Below are 15,239 nucleotides of genomic sequence, written 5' to 3' on the forward strand. Positions count from 1 at the left end.
GACTCCATTATGCTACACTTCTTGATATTTAAGTTCATTTCCCACTTTTGAGTCCATTTCCAGATTTTGTCCAGGTCTGATTGTAATGAATCACAGTCCTCCTTTGTTCTTACTTTCTTCAATATTTTTGCGTCATCTGCAAAGAAATTCATATAACATTCAACTCCATGTCATTTACCTATATGGCAAACATGATTGGAGCCTGCACCAACCCTTGTAGAACACCACTTATCATTTCTTCCCATTTCGAGTATTTGTCTCTAATTACTACCCTCATTTTTCTCCCAGTCAGGAAGTCTTCCATCCACACTAATAATTACCTGCAATGCCACCTATTGGTTCTAATTTTCTTATTAATTTCTTGTGTGGTACTTTGTCAAATACCTTTTGTTGGTCTAGATAGGCACAGTCTGACCATCCATCCCTCGCTTGTATTATATCTATTAGTCTCGAGTAGAAGCAGATCAGGTTTGTTATACTGATCTTCCTTGTCTAAATCCAAATTGGGAGATAGATGAGTGAGCGGTGGAGTGTAGTGTCATTGAGAATGATGTATGGGAAGCATTTTGGACTCGCTTTAATAAGTGTAGAGAAATTATGGAGAGGTTTAGATTTACTTTCTTGTGGGGCTTCTTCAAGAGAGACCAGAGACAACGAATTAATTGATTGATTGTAGACTTAATGGTGTTTTGGGATGTTAATGCCATATTATGAAATGAGCCAATAGATGGAGTAGTAAGGAGATATCGCTTGTTTGCGAATACGTCGTCATAACTCAAAGAACTGAATTTTTGAGTTATCTATACAGACATATTCATCTTCAAACACGGATTTTTTTGGTAACAGTGTCATATCTGTAGCTCAAAAATTGACCGCTAGCGAGTGCTAAATGTCCCAATGACATAACCTTACATGTTCCAACTATTTCCAACAAATATTTTAGACTTAGTAAAGATTATGATTGTTTCAACTTCTGTAAACTTTAGAGGCGTATTTGATGCTCCAAAAAATGTTCCACCTATGGTGTTTGAGGGCTTTTTATAATATTGAGAGCGTTTTGAAACTTTAAAATGCCTCTCCTGAAAAATTCGATATTTTGAGTTATGACGACGTTTTCGCAAACAAGCGATATGGGGTAGCAGGAAGGAGCAGTAGTAGAGAGATGTTAATAATTGTGGAAAATCCATAGCCCCACAGTGGTTGTTGTTGTTGTCATTCCCTAGACTGTCTGTCTGAACAGTCCCATCTCCCCAAGGAATGCCACAGCCGAAACTGGGTTTTCCCACAAATCCTTTATAGAGTGTATGTTGTGTTGTTTGCGTGCATGATTGTGTATAATGCAGTCTTCCATTATGTGTTGTATGGTATGGGGTGAAGTGTTACATCCTGGGCAGCTGTTCACAATGCGGTCATCCAGCCTCTTCTGGTAGCTTAGAAGGGCTTGGTGGTGGCCGCACCACAGTCTGGCCAAGTGGACTCTGTCCTTTCGTGGGAGAGAGGATTCAGAAGGGTGGATATCAGGGGGTCTGGCATGCAGCAGTGTGTTGTCTTTCAGTGTGTTAATGGAGCGGTGAGTGATATGATTATGAATATGTTTCCGGAGGCTGGTATTTGGTGGTTGTGGAGGAAGAGGAGAGAGTATCTGTGTGTGATACAGGTCTTTGGGTGTTGTTTTAATGTTTCTTGGTGTGTGTGGGTGTTCTGCTATGTAGTGTAGCGGGTGTGATGTGTTTGTGGTGGCTGCGGCAAGTGTTTGTGTACCTCTCATGTCGAGGTGGTCCTTGACTTCGAGGACTTTTGTTTCATGGTGTAAATGGTCTGTAGGTGTTGTATTTGTGCAGCCTGTAATTGTTTTTAGGGCTTTGTTTTGTATGATTTGAAGGGTGTTGTGGTGTGTCTCACTGAGATTAGGAGCCCATGCAGGACTTGCATAATTCATCACTGAGCGTATGCATTGTTTGTATATTGTTGTATTAGTTTCTTTGTTTTGCCCAAATGTTGTTCCAGCAATTGACTTAAGTGCGTTAAGTCTAGGTGTGCATTTGTTTTTTATGTTTGCGATGTGTTGTTTGAAAGACATGGATGTATCGTATGTTACACCAAGAATTTTCGGTGTGTTTGTGTGTGGTATCAGAGTGTTGTTGATGTAGAGATGAGGTATGTATTTGTGTTCTTTTGTCCAGTTGGTGAGAAGTATTGCTATAGATTTGGTTGGAGCTATTTTGAGTCTGTTTGTGATGAACCATGTGTTGAGTGTATCAAGGTATGGCTGGATTATTTCTGCAGCTTTGTCTGTGTTACAATGTGTGCATGTGATTGTTATGTCGTCTGCATAGGAAGAGATTTGTATTTCTGAGGTGTCTGGTGTGGGTATGTCATGCATGTATAGATTAAAGAGCGTGGGAGATAGAACGGAGCCCTGTGGTACTCCATTCATAATGTTTCTGATATGCGATGATTGGCCATTATATGACACGTAAGCATTCCTACCTGCCAGATAATTGGCCAGCCATCTTTTGGTGTTATTGTGCATGTCTGTGTTATATATTTTATTTGTTAGGTTGTGGTGGGATATAGCATCAAAAGCTTTACTAATGTCTAATGTTATAAGAGGTGTTCTGTGGTGAGGCCTATCTGAATTGATGCCATCTAAAATTCTTCGTGTGAGGTTTATCAGAAGAGTGTTTGTGGAGTGTAGTGGCCTAAAACTGTGTTGTGAGTCAGCAAGGGGAATATGTGGTGTGACAAGTTTAAGTATTAGGCGTTCAATGACTTTAGAGGGGGTGCAGAGAAGTGTGATTGGGCGGTGCGATGTTGGGATTGTTGGGTCTTTGTTCGGTTTTGGAATGGTGATTATTTTACCATGCTTCCAGATGTCGGGTATAGTGTTGTGTGAATAGCTGTAGTTTGCAATGTTTGTGAGTGCGTGTATACCTTGTGGTCCAATGTGTTTTAGGTGGATGTTACTTATGTTATCAGGGCCACAGGCAGATGAGTGCTTGAGATTATGTATTATGTGTTTTGTCTGACTGTCTATGAAGGGTGTATAGTCTGAGTCTATGGGAAAGTCTTTCTTACGTCGAATAGTGCATTGGTTGTCAGGGTGAGAAGTGAGATGGCTTGTCTGTGCAAAATGATTTATGAATGCGTTTGCTTGTTGTCTGTTTGAGGATAGATTGTCTGTTGTTGCGATTATTGCTGCATGAGAGCATGTTGTGTTATTGTTGGATAGTGTAATGCTGTTGAGTGTTTTGTGCAATTGGCTGGTGTTTGTTTTGTGATCAAGTGAATTTATAAAGTTTTGCCAATTATGTGTTTTTTGTTCATGTATTTTATTGGCAATCACAGTGTTTAGTGATTGTATTTGGTCTGCTATGTTTTGAGGGATAGGTGTGGGGGTATTGTGTTTAAGTGTGTCACGTTGTCTGATGAGGCCTTGGATTTCTGGTGCAAAGTTGGGGTTGTGTGATTTTCTGTTGCCTCTAGGGATGTATCTCTTGTCTGCGTTTTGTATGATTGTATTAAAAGTGTGCACAGCATTGTTTATGTTTGTGATTGGTGTACTGTTAAGTGTTTCAAAATGTTGTTCTGTCTCTTCAGTAAAAGCTTCCCAGTTAGCTCTCTTGTAATTGGTGTATGTGTATGTGTGTCTGTGGCCAACTGGGGTGCATCTTGTTTTGGTGGTGATGATGATTGGAAGGTGGTCAGAACCAAGGGTTCCGACCACTCTCCATGATGTTGTTGGGGTTAGGCAGGGGGAGCAGAAGGTGATATCAGGAGAGGAGGGAGTGTATAGGGCTTGGTGTGGGATATGTGTATGATTATGTGTGTTGTTCATGATAGTCAATGAGTCAAACTGAGTCTGTATATCAAGCCTTCTGTCTGTGTCAGGGTTGTCGACATACCAGGCAGATGACTTGGCGTTGAAGTCACCACCCATGATCATGTTGGGGATTGAGGCTACTTGGCTAAATTGAGGCCTGAAGGTGTTTGGAACTGTGGGGGATGATTGGGGGGGGGGTATATGTTAACTATTGTCAGTGTTGATTTGTTGCCTGTGCGGATTCGAATGGATTGGATTTCTGTTGTGTTATCTGTGGTAGGGAGGAGAATTTTGATTGTGGCACTTGTGTCCACAAAACAGATGGAGTGGTGGATCAGGGTGATGAGTCCACCGCCATTGCCGTCAGTCCGGTCGTGTCTGATGGTGGTGTAATTATGAAATGATGGTGTTTTGTGTGAGTGTCTTAGTTTTGTTTCTTGTATAATTGCAATGTGTATGTAGTGCTGTTTAAGAAAGTGTTCGAGTTCATGTTTTTTTGTGTTAATACCATCAATGTTGTGTTGTAATATGTTGATGTTATGTGTTCTGTATGTGCTGTATGTTGCTGTTTGGGGTTGAGGTTGGGGTGTTAATGGGGAAGGTATAGGATCTGGGTTAGAGGGGGAAAGGAGAAATTGGGGACAAAGGAAGGGGAGTACTGATTGGGGATAAGGGCAAAGGGAAATTGGGAGTGGGTAAGGGTGCTGGCTGTGGTTGGGGAGGTGGGAGTGGGGTTACTGGAGGGCAGGTAGAACATGTCCAAGTGTTTGTGTATTGGTTTGTGTCAGCAAGTGTTGTACAAGTGAGGTGGGCCCAGTTTTTGCACATATTGCACTGAACCCTTTGTCTGTCTGCTTGAGGTAATGGGTTTAGAGCATGTTGGGCATGGGTATTTTGTGGTGGGCCCAGGATTGCTCTCTACTTCTCCGGCTAAAAGTAGAAGAAGAGGGGTGATCGCCGGAAAATCACCCCTCGGTGCAGAAAAAACGTAACATTGCATGTTGAGAAAAAGGATTGTGGTACTCCCCAAGGCAGTCGTAGCTCCTCTTGGGGATCGGTGCCACCTGCGTAGAGCCAGTGGCCAGGGCTGGTTGCCACCATTTGCCCCAACTCTTGGGGTTGGGGTGTGGTCCCACGACATAGACGCTGCGGCTCCAGGACCGCCCCACAGTGGTTGGCAACATTCCTTAGGCCTTCCCACTGATCTCTCTAGGAAGAAATTTTGGACTGTTGTCGGTGTTTATTGTGGAAGGCAGATGTGGAGGGAGTGAACAGGAGGGGACATCCTAGGATGAGGTGGATGGATGGGGTGAAGGGGGCTTTGGGGAAGAGAGGTATGTCTGTTGAGGAAGGACAGGAGAGGACAGAAGACAGGGTGAATGGAGAATGGTTGTATATGGATGATGTTGTGATGCATGAGGTTAAATGGGCAGGGGGATGGGGGGTGAGGTAGTATGTGTAAGCAAAATTTGACGCAGTCTGAAGGGATTTCTCCCCGTCTTCTCCTTTTATGCATGGGGGGACGGAGAGGGGGGGGGTCGCCGATTTAATGAAGCGGCCTTGCTGTGGATGTGCTGTGTCTGGCGACACTGCTTCTGACCCAAGGCAGTGGACAAGGTGCAGGGATGACCTGTCATCCAGGAGGTGCTAAGATGAGAGGGAGGGTGGAGGGGTGTGGAGTGTATTCAGGGATGGAATGGGTGGGAATGATTTTATGCCTTTTCCTTTTTGGCTACCTCCCTTGTAAGGGGGAAAAAGCCTTGGTGTATGTATGTATGTATGTTCCTATGTTACTGGTCAAGAGGGTAGTGGGAGGGGAGCAATTACCAAGTGTTAGTTTTCCATGTGCAAGAAATACAGGTGAAGTTGATAGAGAGAGATCTTGGGCTCAGTCCAGAGATCAAGTGTTGGGAGCTACACCATATATATTAGAGCAATGGGGAACAGACATCACAGGAAGATGTTCTTTTATATGAAAGTCTTACATTTTCAGAATCGAGATAGTTACATGCAGCTAATTGCACAAGCTCTAGGCAAAAACTATGAGATGTACTGCAGTATGACAGTTGACCCAAAGAAGTTGAAATCATGTGATTTTGAGGATATTGCCATTGAAATGGAGTACAACGTTTTCACCTCCAATTGTGTCATCATGATGTATCGGAAGGCTATGATGGCTGCAGTAAGTTATACATAATGGCCTTGGCTGTTTTTATATTTGATTATAAATAATTCTCTTTTTGTTATGTATCAATGAGTAAATGATGAATACTTTGTTCTTCAGAAATTCAGTGTCTTGATTAATAAGGATTTTCACACCATAGTGAAAGTTTGATTTTTTCTTTCTTTTCTTTATAATCATTATCATTGTTAACATTTGATTGCACTGCAAAGATGTTGATTTCTATCTGTGCAGTAGAACATATATTCTGAGTTTGAGAACATGAGTTTTGCTTCTCATTGCAGATGATGAATATACGGAAGGATACAAATGCCTTTGTATTCAGAGATGAGCTTGCAAAATGCGAACCAAAACTTAGCCTTGGACAGTTTGCCAAAAAGGTGGAAAAGGATTTGAAATCCAAAGGTTCAACCTCAGGATTCAAGACAGCTGGACAGCTCCTAATGGAGAAGGAAACTCTAAAGGAAGATACAAAGAGAAAGCAATCTTCAAGACGAGGGTTTGCACTTAAGCGGTCACCAGTTCATCAGCAATCCCTCGATTCTTTTTTCACCAAAGAAAAGACTAATAATAAAATAGATCATGTATTGTCTGATAGCGATGAGGATAACAGAATTGACCAAGATGAAGATGACATGCTATGCTGTGATGAGGAAAATAAAGGAAATGGTGAAGAAAGAAACACTAAGGAAAATGTAGATGAAAAGGAAAAGGCTGTAGAATCATCTGATGTGGACAGTTTATATGACCCAGATGAAAACCAGGAGTTCTGTACTGAGGAGAAATCTTTATCTGATCTTGAGAGGGAGGCAGAGGATGAAGATGATAACCATAGTGAAACAAGTAAAGGAAGTAGCAATGACCTTCAGGAACTAAGGCAGTCAGAAGAGACAGGTACTCATAGCAAGACAGGACAGGAGGATGGTAACATAGGAGCCTTAGAATTGAGAGAGAAAGAGAGCTCACACAGCATAAAAAAAGAACTTGTAACAGATAATGAGGAAGAACGAGGGACTCTTGATTACAATTTGGATTCTGAAGGGACTGAGAATAAAAATTTTGATGATGCAGGTGCTTACATTAAAACTGAAAAAAATATTGTACAAAGTGAGGAAGGCAACCAAAAAGAAAAGAGTTTCCTTAAAAAAGAAAATGTTGACCCAAATATCAGAGAAAATGAAATTTTTAATTTTGATAATGATACATTAATTAAGAGTGAAGATATCAAGAAAGAATTGGAGGAGTTTGACATAAAGAATTTTGATTACAAATCTACAAATTATTCATCATTAGAAAATTGGAAGTGCATTTCCATAAAGACAGAGAAGGAAGAAAGGATAATTAAAGCTGAAAGTGACAAAGAAGAAAACTGTAAACAAGAGACAGATATAAAAAAAGTGATGAAATCAGCTCAGCATCATAAGCTGAAGGAATTTGACCTCTTTAATGAAGGGATGGAGGAGGATAAAGAAGGAGGAGTAGAGCCTTCACTGAAGATTAAATTAGAAAAAGATTTTGACAGCAGCAAGGACAAATATGAGAGTAATGCTTCAATAAAGAAAGAAACTACATACATTGAATATAACAGAAATAGTCATTGTGCAGATAAAAAGGAAAGGTGTATTAAAGATATAGAAGAAGAAAGACATGTTAAACAGGAGGTAGATGTAAAGAAGAGAAAATTAGCAAAACCTCATCTGAAGGAATTTGACCTCTTTAGTGTTGTGACAGATGAGGAAGAAGAACCAGTTGAGGCCCCTGGAAGGATTAAAACAGAAAAAGAACTGAAAAATAAAAAGGAAAGGAACAGAAGTGATGCTTCATGCGACAGAGAAGTTTCAAATATCAAATGGAACAGAAACAGTTATGACTCGGACAAAGAAGAAAATTTTAAACCAGAAATAGATGGGAAAATACCTGTTGAACAAGTTGATGTAAAGAAGAGAAAGATGAAATCAATGAAGCCTCACAAACTAAAGGAATTTGACCTTTTCACTGTTGGTATGGAAGAAGAACAAGCCATAGAACTTTCTAGAGGGATTAAAGAAGAAAAAAATTCAGGAAAAGAGAAGGAAAAATTCAAGTATGACAAAAGCTCAAGTGATCCAGACAAAGCAGAAAGTTATATAAAACAGGAAGTAAATGGTACAAAAAAGAGAAAAGTGGATGAAGATGACAAAAGTAAAAGAAAGATTGTGCCAGCAAAGTCTCGAAAGTTTGATGAGTTTGATTTGTTTGGCATTAGCATGGAAGAAGAGGAATCAGGACACACAAGGATTAAAGTTGAAAAAGATTCAAACAATATGCAAGGAAGAAGCAGCAAAAGTCTAGTAAAGAAAGATGTGGAGAAAAGTGTTGAGTATGATAGACATGATGTTGATTCTGAGACTGAATGCGATGAGTATTCTTGTGAGGAAATTTGTTATTCAAGTTTGGGAAAGCAAAGTGAAGATAAGGAAGTCATTCACTGTAAACAGCAAGTGTGTAGAGACTCTATTGATGAAAACAAGAGAAAGGAGAAAAGTGAATCAAGAGAACCCCAAAAGTTGGAGATGATTGATATGTTTAATGTTCCTGATGAAGAGGAGGAGATTCCTGCAAACAAGAAGGTAAAACATACAATTTGTCAGAAGATGAAATATAAAAGTGGCCTCAGTGAGAATAAATGTGGCAGCACTAAGTACAGCAGGGACATTGAAAATGAGACCAGCAGCAAACACTTGAGTGACAGTGACATTGAGCAAAGAAACAAACAGATAAGCATTGAAACCGAGACAACGAGCAAATGCCGGAAAAATAGTGAAAGTGAAACAAGTAATGGAAGCAGGAAGAACAGTGAAGGTAAAACATGGAACAGACACAGTGAGAGCAGTAAAAGTGTAACAGCCAATAATCACAAGAAGAACAGTGAAAGTGACAGTACCAGTAGACAGAGAAGAAATAGTGGTAGTTACAAAGTCAGTCACAAGCACAGTAAAAGTAAGGGAGATGGTTATTCCAAGCATAGTGAAAGTGAAAAACACCAAAGAATCACTGAAAGTGAGGCAACCATTAGACAAAGGAGAAGTAGTGAATCTGAAACAAGGAACAGACAGAGGAAGACCAGTGAGAGAGAGCCTATTCATAAATTGAGAAATGAAAATGAGAGAGACAGTTTTCATGGATACAGTGATAGAGACAATGATCACAATTTTGGTAAAAGAGAGAAAAGCAATGAACACAAGTTTAATGATGGTGAAAGAGACAGCAGTAGTAAAGTTAAAAGTGAAAAAGACAGTAGTTATAGTTATAATAAATATGAAAGAGAAAACTTCAAACATAAATTAGGAAAAGGAGATGGGAAAGAAATGTATAGGGAAAATAAAAGCACAAGAAAAGTGGAGAAAGATCAATGTGACAAACGTTCCTCATTACATGAAAAATCTCAAGCTGGGAAAGAATATGAAAAAGCTAAGGAGAAGAATGAAGAAGAAAACAGAAAGCAAAAAAAATTTTTTAATTGTGAAGAAAAAGATAAGGAGGGATTTAAACAATCAAGAGAAATAGAACTAAAGAATAAGTTGCAGAAAGGTGAGCATGATAGGATTGAAGAGGAGAAAAGCAGGAAAAGGGATGATAAAAGTTCTAAGAGCCTCTCAAACATGCAGGAACACAAAAGCAGTAAACATAGAACTCTTAAGTGTGAACAGAAAGACAGTGGAACTTTGTCACCTGCAAAGTTCATCAGCAATGCTGGAACAGACAAGAGACCTTACCCAGGTAGCTCTGAAAGTGGGAAACAGAAGCCCAAATCTTTATCAAGTGAGAGGAAGAAAAGTCTCTTTGGAGATGATGATGATCAGAGTGAAATTTCACAAAATACAAGGCCCAGCTTGACTTCACAATCCTCAAAAACAAGTGCCTTAAAATTATCTAAATTCAAGACCAAGATGCATTCTTCCATGTTGTCAGAAGAGGAAACCTCTCTGTTGCACATTACCAGTGACTTGAAACCCACCCAAGCATCTTCCAAACAAACTTCCTCACGTATATCTTCAGCTGTCTCTGGCACTATACTTAATCCACAGGAACAAGAAACCAGTGTTTCAGTGGCAGAGAAGAAGCAAATTGCAGACTGGATGGTGAAACATTTAATGCCCTTTTATAAGCAGAGCCGCATTGGATCCAAGGACATCTTCAAGTTGCTAGCAAGGCAGTTGTCTCACCACTTTGTTAGTAGCCATCTTCCAAGAGGTAAGAAAATATAGCAAGGTATAGAGGGGTGGGTCACCAATTTAATGAAGTGGCATTGTGGTGGATGTGCTGTGTAACACTGCTTCTGATCCAGGGCAGTGGGTGAGATGTAGGATGACCCATCATCCAGGAGGAGCCAAGATAAGAGGGAGGGAGGGGGTGGATGGAAGTGGAGAATGTGGGGATGGAAAAGGTGGGAGTGGATTTCATGCTTTTGTTTTGTGGCTACCTCCCTTATAAGGGGGAAAAGCCTTTGGTATATATATATGTATAGTTGTACTCTGTAGACTTCTATATCAGTATATTGTGTTCTTTTCTGTCCCTCCTCGTTCTCTTCATTTCCAATTCTAACATATGCTTTACTATTTCATAAAAACTCTTGATTTCCTTTAACAGCTTTCCCCCAATCTCCCATACCTGCAATACCTCCCACAGTGTCTTCTTGTCTAAACTGTCACAAGCCTTCTCCAAATTCAATTAAGGCTCAAAAACCATCCTTATCTTTTGCCAAAGCCTTCACATATATCTGATCCCCGCATCCTCTACCTTTCTTACTGGGGCATTAACTGGATGATATTGTGCAGTACTAATTGCATAGTGGTATGCAGCCAATGATTTAGGAACCATTTTGGGGTGCCCCTACTGACTAGAACCACACATTATAAACCATAAATCTGCCTTACCACAGAAATCTGATCCACACACTCTTTACCTTTCATACTGGGGCATTAACAGCATGATATTGTGCAGTAGTAATTGCACAGTAGCATGCAGCCAATGCTATAGGAAGGGAAGAAAGAGGGGAAAGGAAAGAGGCAGGGAGGGTAGGGAAATGTGGAGAAGGGAGAGAGAGGGGGGAGAACAGAGGAGGAATGGGAGGGGAAGGGAGAGACTGGGAAGAGGGGAGTGACCTCTGTCCCTCCCCCATCTCTCTTCCCCTCTCAATCTCCCCCTTCCCCCCCCCCTCTCTCTCTCTCTCTCTCTCTCTCTCTCTCTCTCTCTCTCTCTCTCTCTCTCTCTCTCTCTCTCTCTGTCTGTCTGTCTGTCTCTGTCTCTCTCTCTCATAAGAACATAAGAATGAAGGAGACTGCAAGAGACCATAAGGCCTACTCTAGGCAATTCCATATCCATTACCACATGTTATCCCCATCCATAAAATTGTCTAGCTGTTTCTTAAAACAACTAATAATTTCAGTGCTCACTACATGGTTACTATGCCTATTCCATTCATTGACCACCCTATTAGTAAACCAATTCTTTCCTATTTCATTCTTAAATCTAAATTTGTCCAACTTAAGTCCATTACTGTGAGTCCTGCACTGTTGTCTTAATATGATAATCTTGTTTGAATCACCCTTGTTAAAGCCTTTGATCCACTTGAACACTTCACTGTGTGTCTTTCTAGAGAGTAAAAGTTAAGGAGCTTAGGCCTCTCTTCATAAGGCAAATTTCTGAGCCCATGTATAATTTTGGTCATTCTCCTCTGTACTGATTCTAATGAATTGATGTTCATTCTATAGGATGGAGACTAAAACTGTACTGCATAGTCAAGGATGGGTCTAACACTAGATAGAGTTTGATAATTACCTCTGCACTTCTATTCATAACCATTTTAGCAATGAAATCTAATGCTCTGTTAGCTTAATTCCTGACACTAATGCACTGTTTCCTGGATTTAAGATCAGGACTCAGTAGAACTCTCAAGTCTCTCTCACACTCAGTTTCCTCTAAAAACATGTTATCAAAGGATTACAAAGGCGGAGCATGCCGACAGGAGACCTTTTGGTCCATATCTAGGTCGGATGCGAAAAAGAAAATCATCATAATAATAAAATAATAAATAAAAACTATAATAATGTAAATAACAAATAAAATACACAAATAAATGCATAGGTATAGTTGAATAATAAACAAACAGGTAAATAGTAAATAATAAATTGACATATAACTAATGATAAATGAAAATCAAGCAGACAAATGATAACAAAACAAAAACAAATAATATAAAATAAATTATAATCATTACAGCATCTTGCTTAGGTGTTTATCTAAATGATTCTTAAAGCTTCGAACTGAACTACATTGCACTACCTGTGCAGGAAGTTTATTCCATTCATTAACTACACGGTTGGCAAAGTTGTTTCTACCTACTTCCAAATTGAATCTATTTCCGGACAGTTTGAGACCATTGTTTCTTGTCTGATTCTCATTCAATGTGAAAATTTTGTCACTTTTGATGTTGTCAATTCCCTTTAGAATCTTAAAGACCTGTATCAAGTCACCTCTGAATCTACGCTTTTTTAGGGAAAACAGATTCATATGTTTTAGTCAATTTTCGTATGATTTATTTTTGATATTTGGAATCAGTTTTGTGGCTCGCTGTTGTACTTTTTCCAGTCTGTCAATGTTGTGTAGCCATACATTTAACACGCTGCACTTTGAGATATTGAAGCCCATTTGCCACTTCACCGACCTTGTGAACAGTTTATTACAAAAAAATGTAACAGTGCATGTTGTAAAAGGATTGTAGTACTCACCTAGGTGACCAAAGCCCCTCCTGGGGTTAGGTGCCACCTGTGTAGAGCTGGTGGCTGGGGATGTTTGCTGCAATTTGGCTCCCAACTCTTGTGGTTGGAGGTGGTCCCACAATGAAGACACTGCCACACCAGGACCAACATCACACCACCCAATCACACTTCTCTGCACCCCTTCCAAAGTCATTGAATGCCTTATACTTGAACTCATCACACCACATATTCCCCTTGCTGAATCACAACACAGTTTTAGGCCACTATACTCCACAAACACTCTTCTGATAAACCTCACTCAAAGAATCTTAGATGGCATCAATTCAGATAGGCCCCGTCAAAGAACACTTCTCATAACATTAGACATTAGTAAATCTTTTGATGTTATCCCCCACTACAAGCTAACAAACAAAATATATAACACAGACATGCACAGTAACATTGAAAGATGGCTGGCCAATTATCTGGCAGGCAGGAATGCTTATGTGTCATATAATGGCCAATCATCACACACTAGAAACATTAAGAATAGAGTACCAAAGGCTCATTTCTATCTCCCACACTCTTTAATCTATACATGTATGATATACCCACACCAGACACCTCAGAAATACAAATCTATTCCTACACAGTATAGTGCCAATATATAAAGGGGGAAATAAGGAAGACCCATCAAATTATAGACCGGTGTCCCTAACGAGTACAATAGTTAAAAATTGTGAGAGAATCATCAAAGATAGATGGACAAAATATCTGGAGGAGAATAATATACTGAACCCAAGGCAATTTGGATTCAGACAAGGAAGATCATGTACCACTAATTTAATTTGTTTCTATTCAAGATTGATAGATAGATTGCAAGAAAGGAATGGCTGGGCAGACTGTGCCTTCCTGGACTTACAAAATGCATTTGATAAGGTACCACACAGAAAATTGCTATATAAACTGGAAACATAGGAGGCATACATGGAAAACTATTGATTTGGATGGAGGACTTCCTGCATGGAAGAAAAATGAGAGTGGTGCTCAGAGACAAATATTCAAAATGGAAAGAAATAAGTAGTGGCATCCCACAGGGGTCAGTACTAGCTCCGATAATGTTTTTGTAATTGTATTGTGTTTTTGTAATTGTATATGGGTGTTTTTGTAATTGTATACGTATAGTGCTATACAGTTACAGATATAAGATAAAGTGCAGTGTTCTATTTAAATTCAAAACAGTTTTCTGTCACTGTACTCCAAAGGTAGGAGAAATAGTACAAGGTAAGCAGAGTAAGCTTCGCGTATTTAGTTTATTAGAGACCGCTTTGTTTTTTTTTGTTTTTTTTTGTCGTTGATTTTATTTTCTCTTTGCCATTTTTATTGCTAAAGGAGGAGTGAAATGGTTTGTGAAGGTTGCGTGAACCTAGAGGTCCGTCTCAGGATGTGTGAGGAGGAAATTCGTCTTCTCAGGAATGCACTCTGTGAGAAGAGTGAACCCTCCCCACAACCCAAAGAGTGTTCCACTTCTTCCCCTACTGTCATTGCCATGAGTGAGTGGCGCTCCGTGGGGTCCCGTTTGTCAAGCCCGCGTTTGGTAGATGTGTGCCCTGTGGAGCAACCGCTGGCTCTAGCCAATCGTTTTGCTCTACTGGAGGATGAAGTGGCTGAAAACCAGGAGTTCTTGGTGGTGGGGGACTCCATGGTGCGAGGCTATGACAACATCCTGCAGCGGAAGACTAAACGACGTTGCAAGCTTGTATGTCAACCGGGCCGTGGGATCGCCGATTGTACCCAGTCCATCAGGGAGCAAGGACGGAAGGACACGGCTACAATTGTTCATACGGGAAGTAACGATGTAGGTAGGGTGAGATCAGAGGAACTTGTTCGGAATTACAAGGTCCTCCTAAAGGAGATGAAGGAACGTGGAAGCCGTCACGTAGTCTGTGGGATCCTCCCGAGGATCTACGCAGGCTCGTGTTGGAACAGTAGAGCCATAGGGATCAATGATAGGATATCGCAGTTGTGCACACAATTGGGATACCACTTTCTTGATCCTTGGTATCTCTTTTCTAGGCGCCATGACCTTTACGCTTCTGATGGGATCCACCTTACCTGCAGAGGCAAAGATGTTCTTACAAACCTCATTGTGGGAGTTTGTAATGAACTAGCTCCTTTTTTAGGGTAGAAGCCCAAAGGGAAGGGGAAATAGAATGTACATGAGAAAACAGTGTAGAGTATAGCATTAATGTAGAACAATATGCCAGTATAGGACAAAATATTATTTAGGATATAATGTCGGTAGAGGACGAAATGTTACATTAGGATGTAATGTCATAGGACAAAATGTCGCAATGGGATGTAATGACAGTGGAGGACAAAAGATCACGATGGGAAGTAATGATAGTGGAGGACAAAATATCATGATAGGATGTAATGATAATGGAGGAGAAAATATCACGGTAGGATATATTGTCAGTGGAGGACAAAATAT

At 40.2% G+C, this 15,239-nt stretch overlaps 1 protein-coding gene across 2 annotated transcripts in view; it reads left to right on the forward strand.

Annotated features, from left to right (window-relative positions):
• Nucleotides 1–15,239, forward strand: part of LOC143020362 (uncharacterized) — a 106,114-nt gene that overhangs the window by 78,215 nt on the left and 12,660 nt on the right. For both annotated transcript variants that reach the window (XM_076176732.1, XM_076176733.1), the window contains 2 exons: nt 5,817–6,005; nt 6,290–10,238. In XM_076176732.1, coding sequence (XP_076032847.1) covers nt 5,817–6,005; nt 6,290–10,238 — 4,138 coding nt within the window. The remainder of the gene's footprint in view (nt 1–5,816; nt 6,006–6,289; nt 10,239–15,239) is intronic.

This window comes from Oratosquilla oratoria, chromosome 39, assembly GCF_046742065.1.
Source record: "Oratosquilla oratoria isolate Oo_2021 chromosome 39, ASM4674206v1, whole genome shotgun sequence".
Classification (NCBI taxonomy): Eukaryota; Metazoa; Arthropoda; class Malacostraca; order Stomatopoda; family Squillidae; genus Oratosquilla; species Oratosquilla oratoria.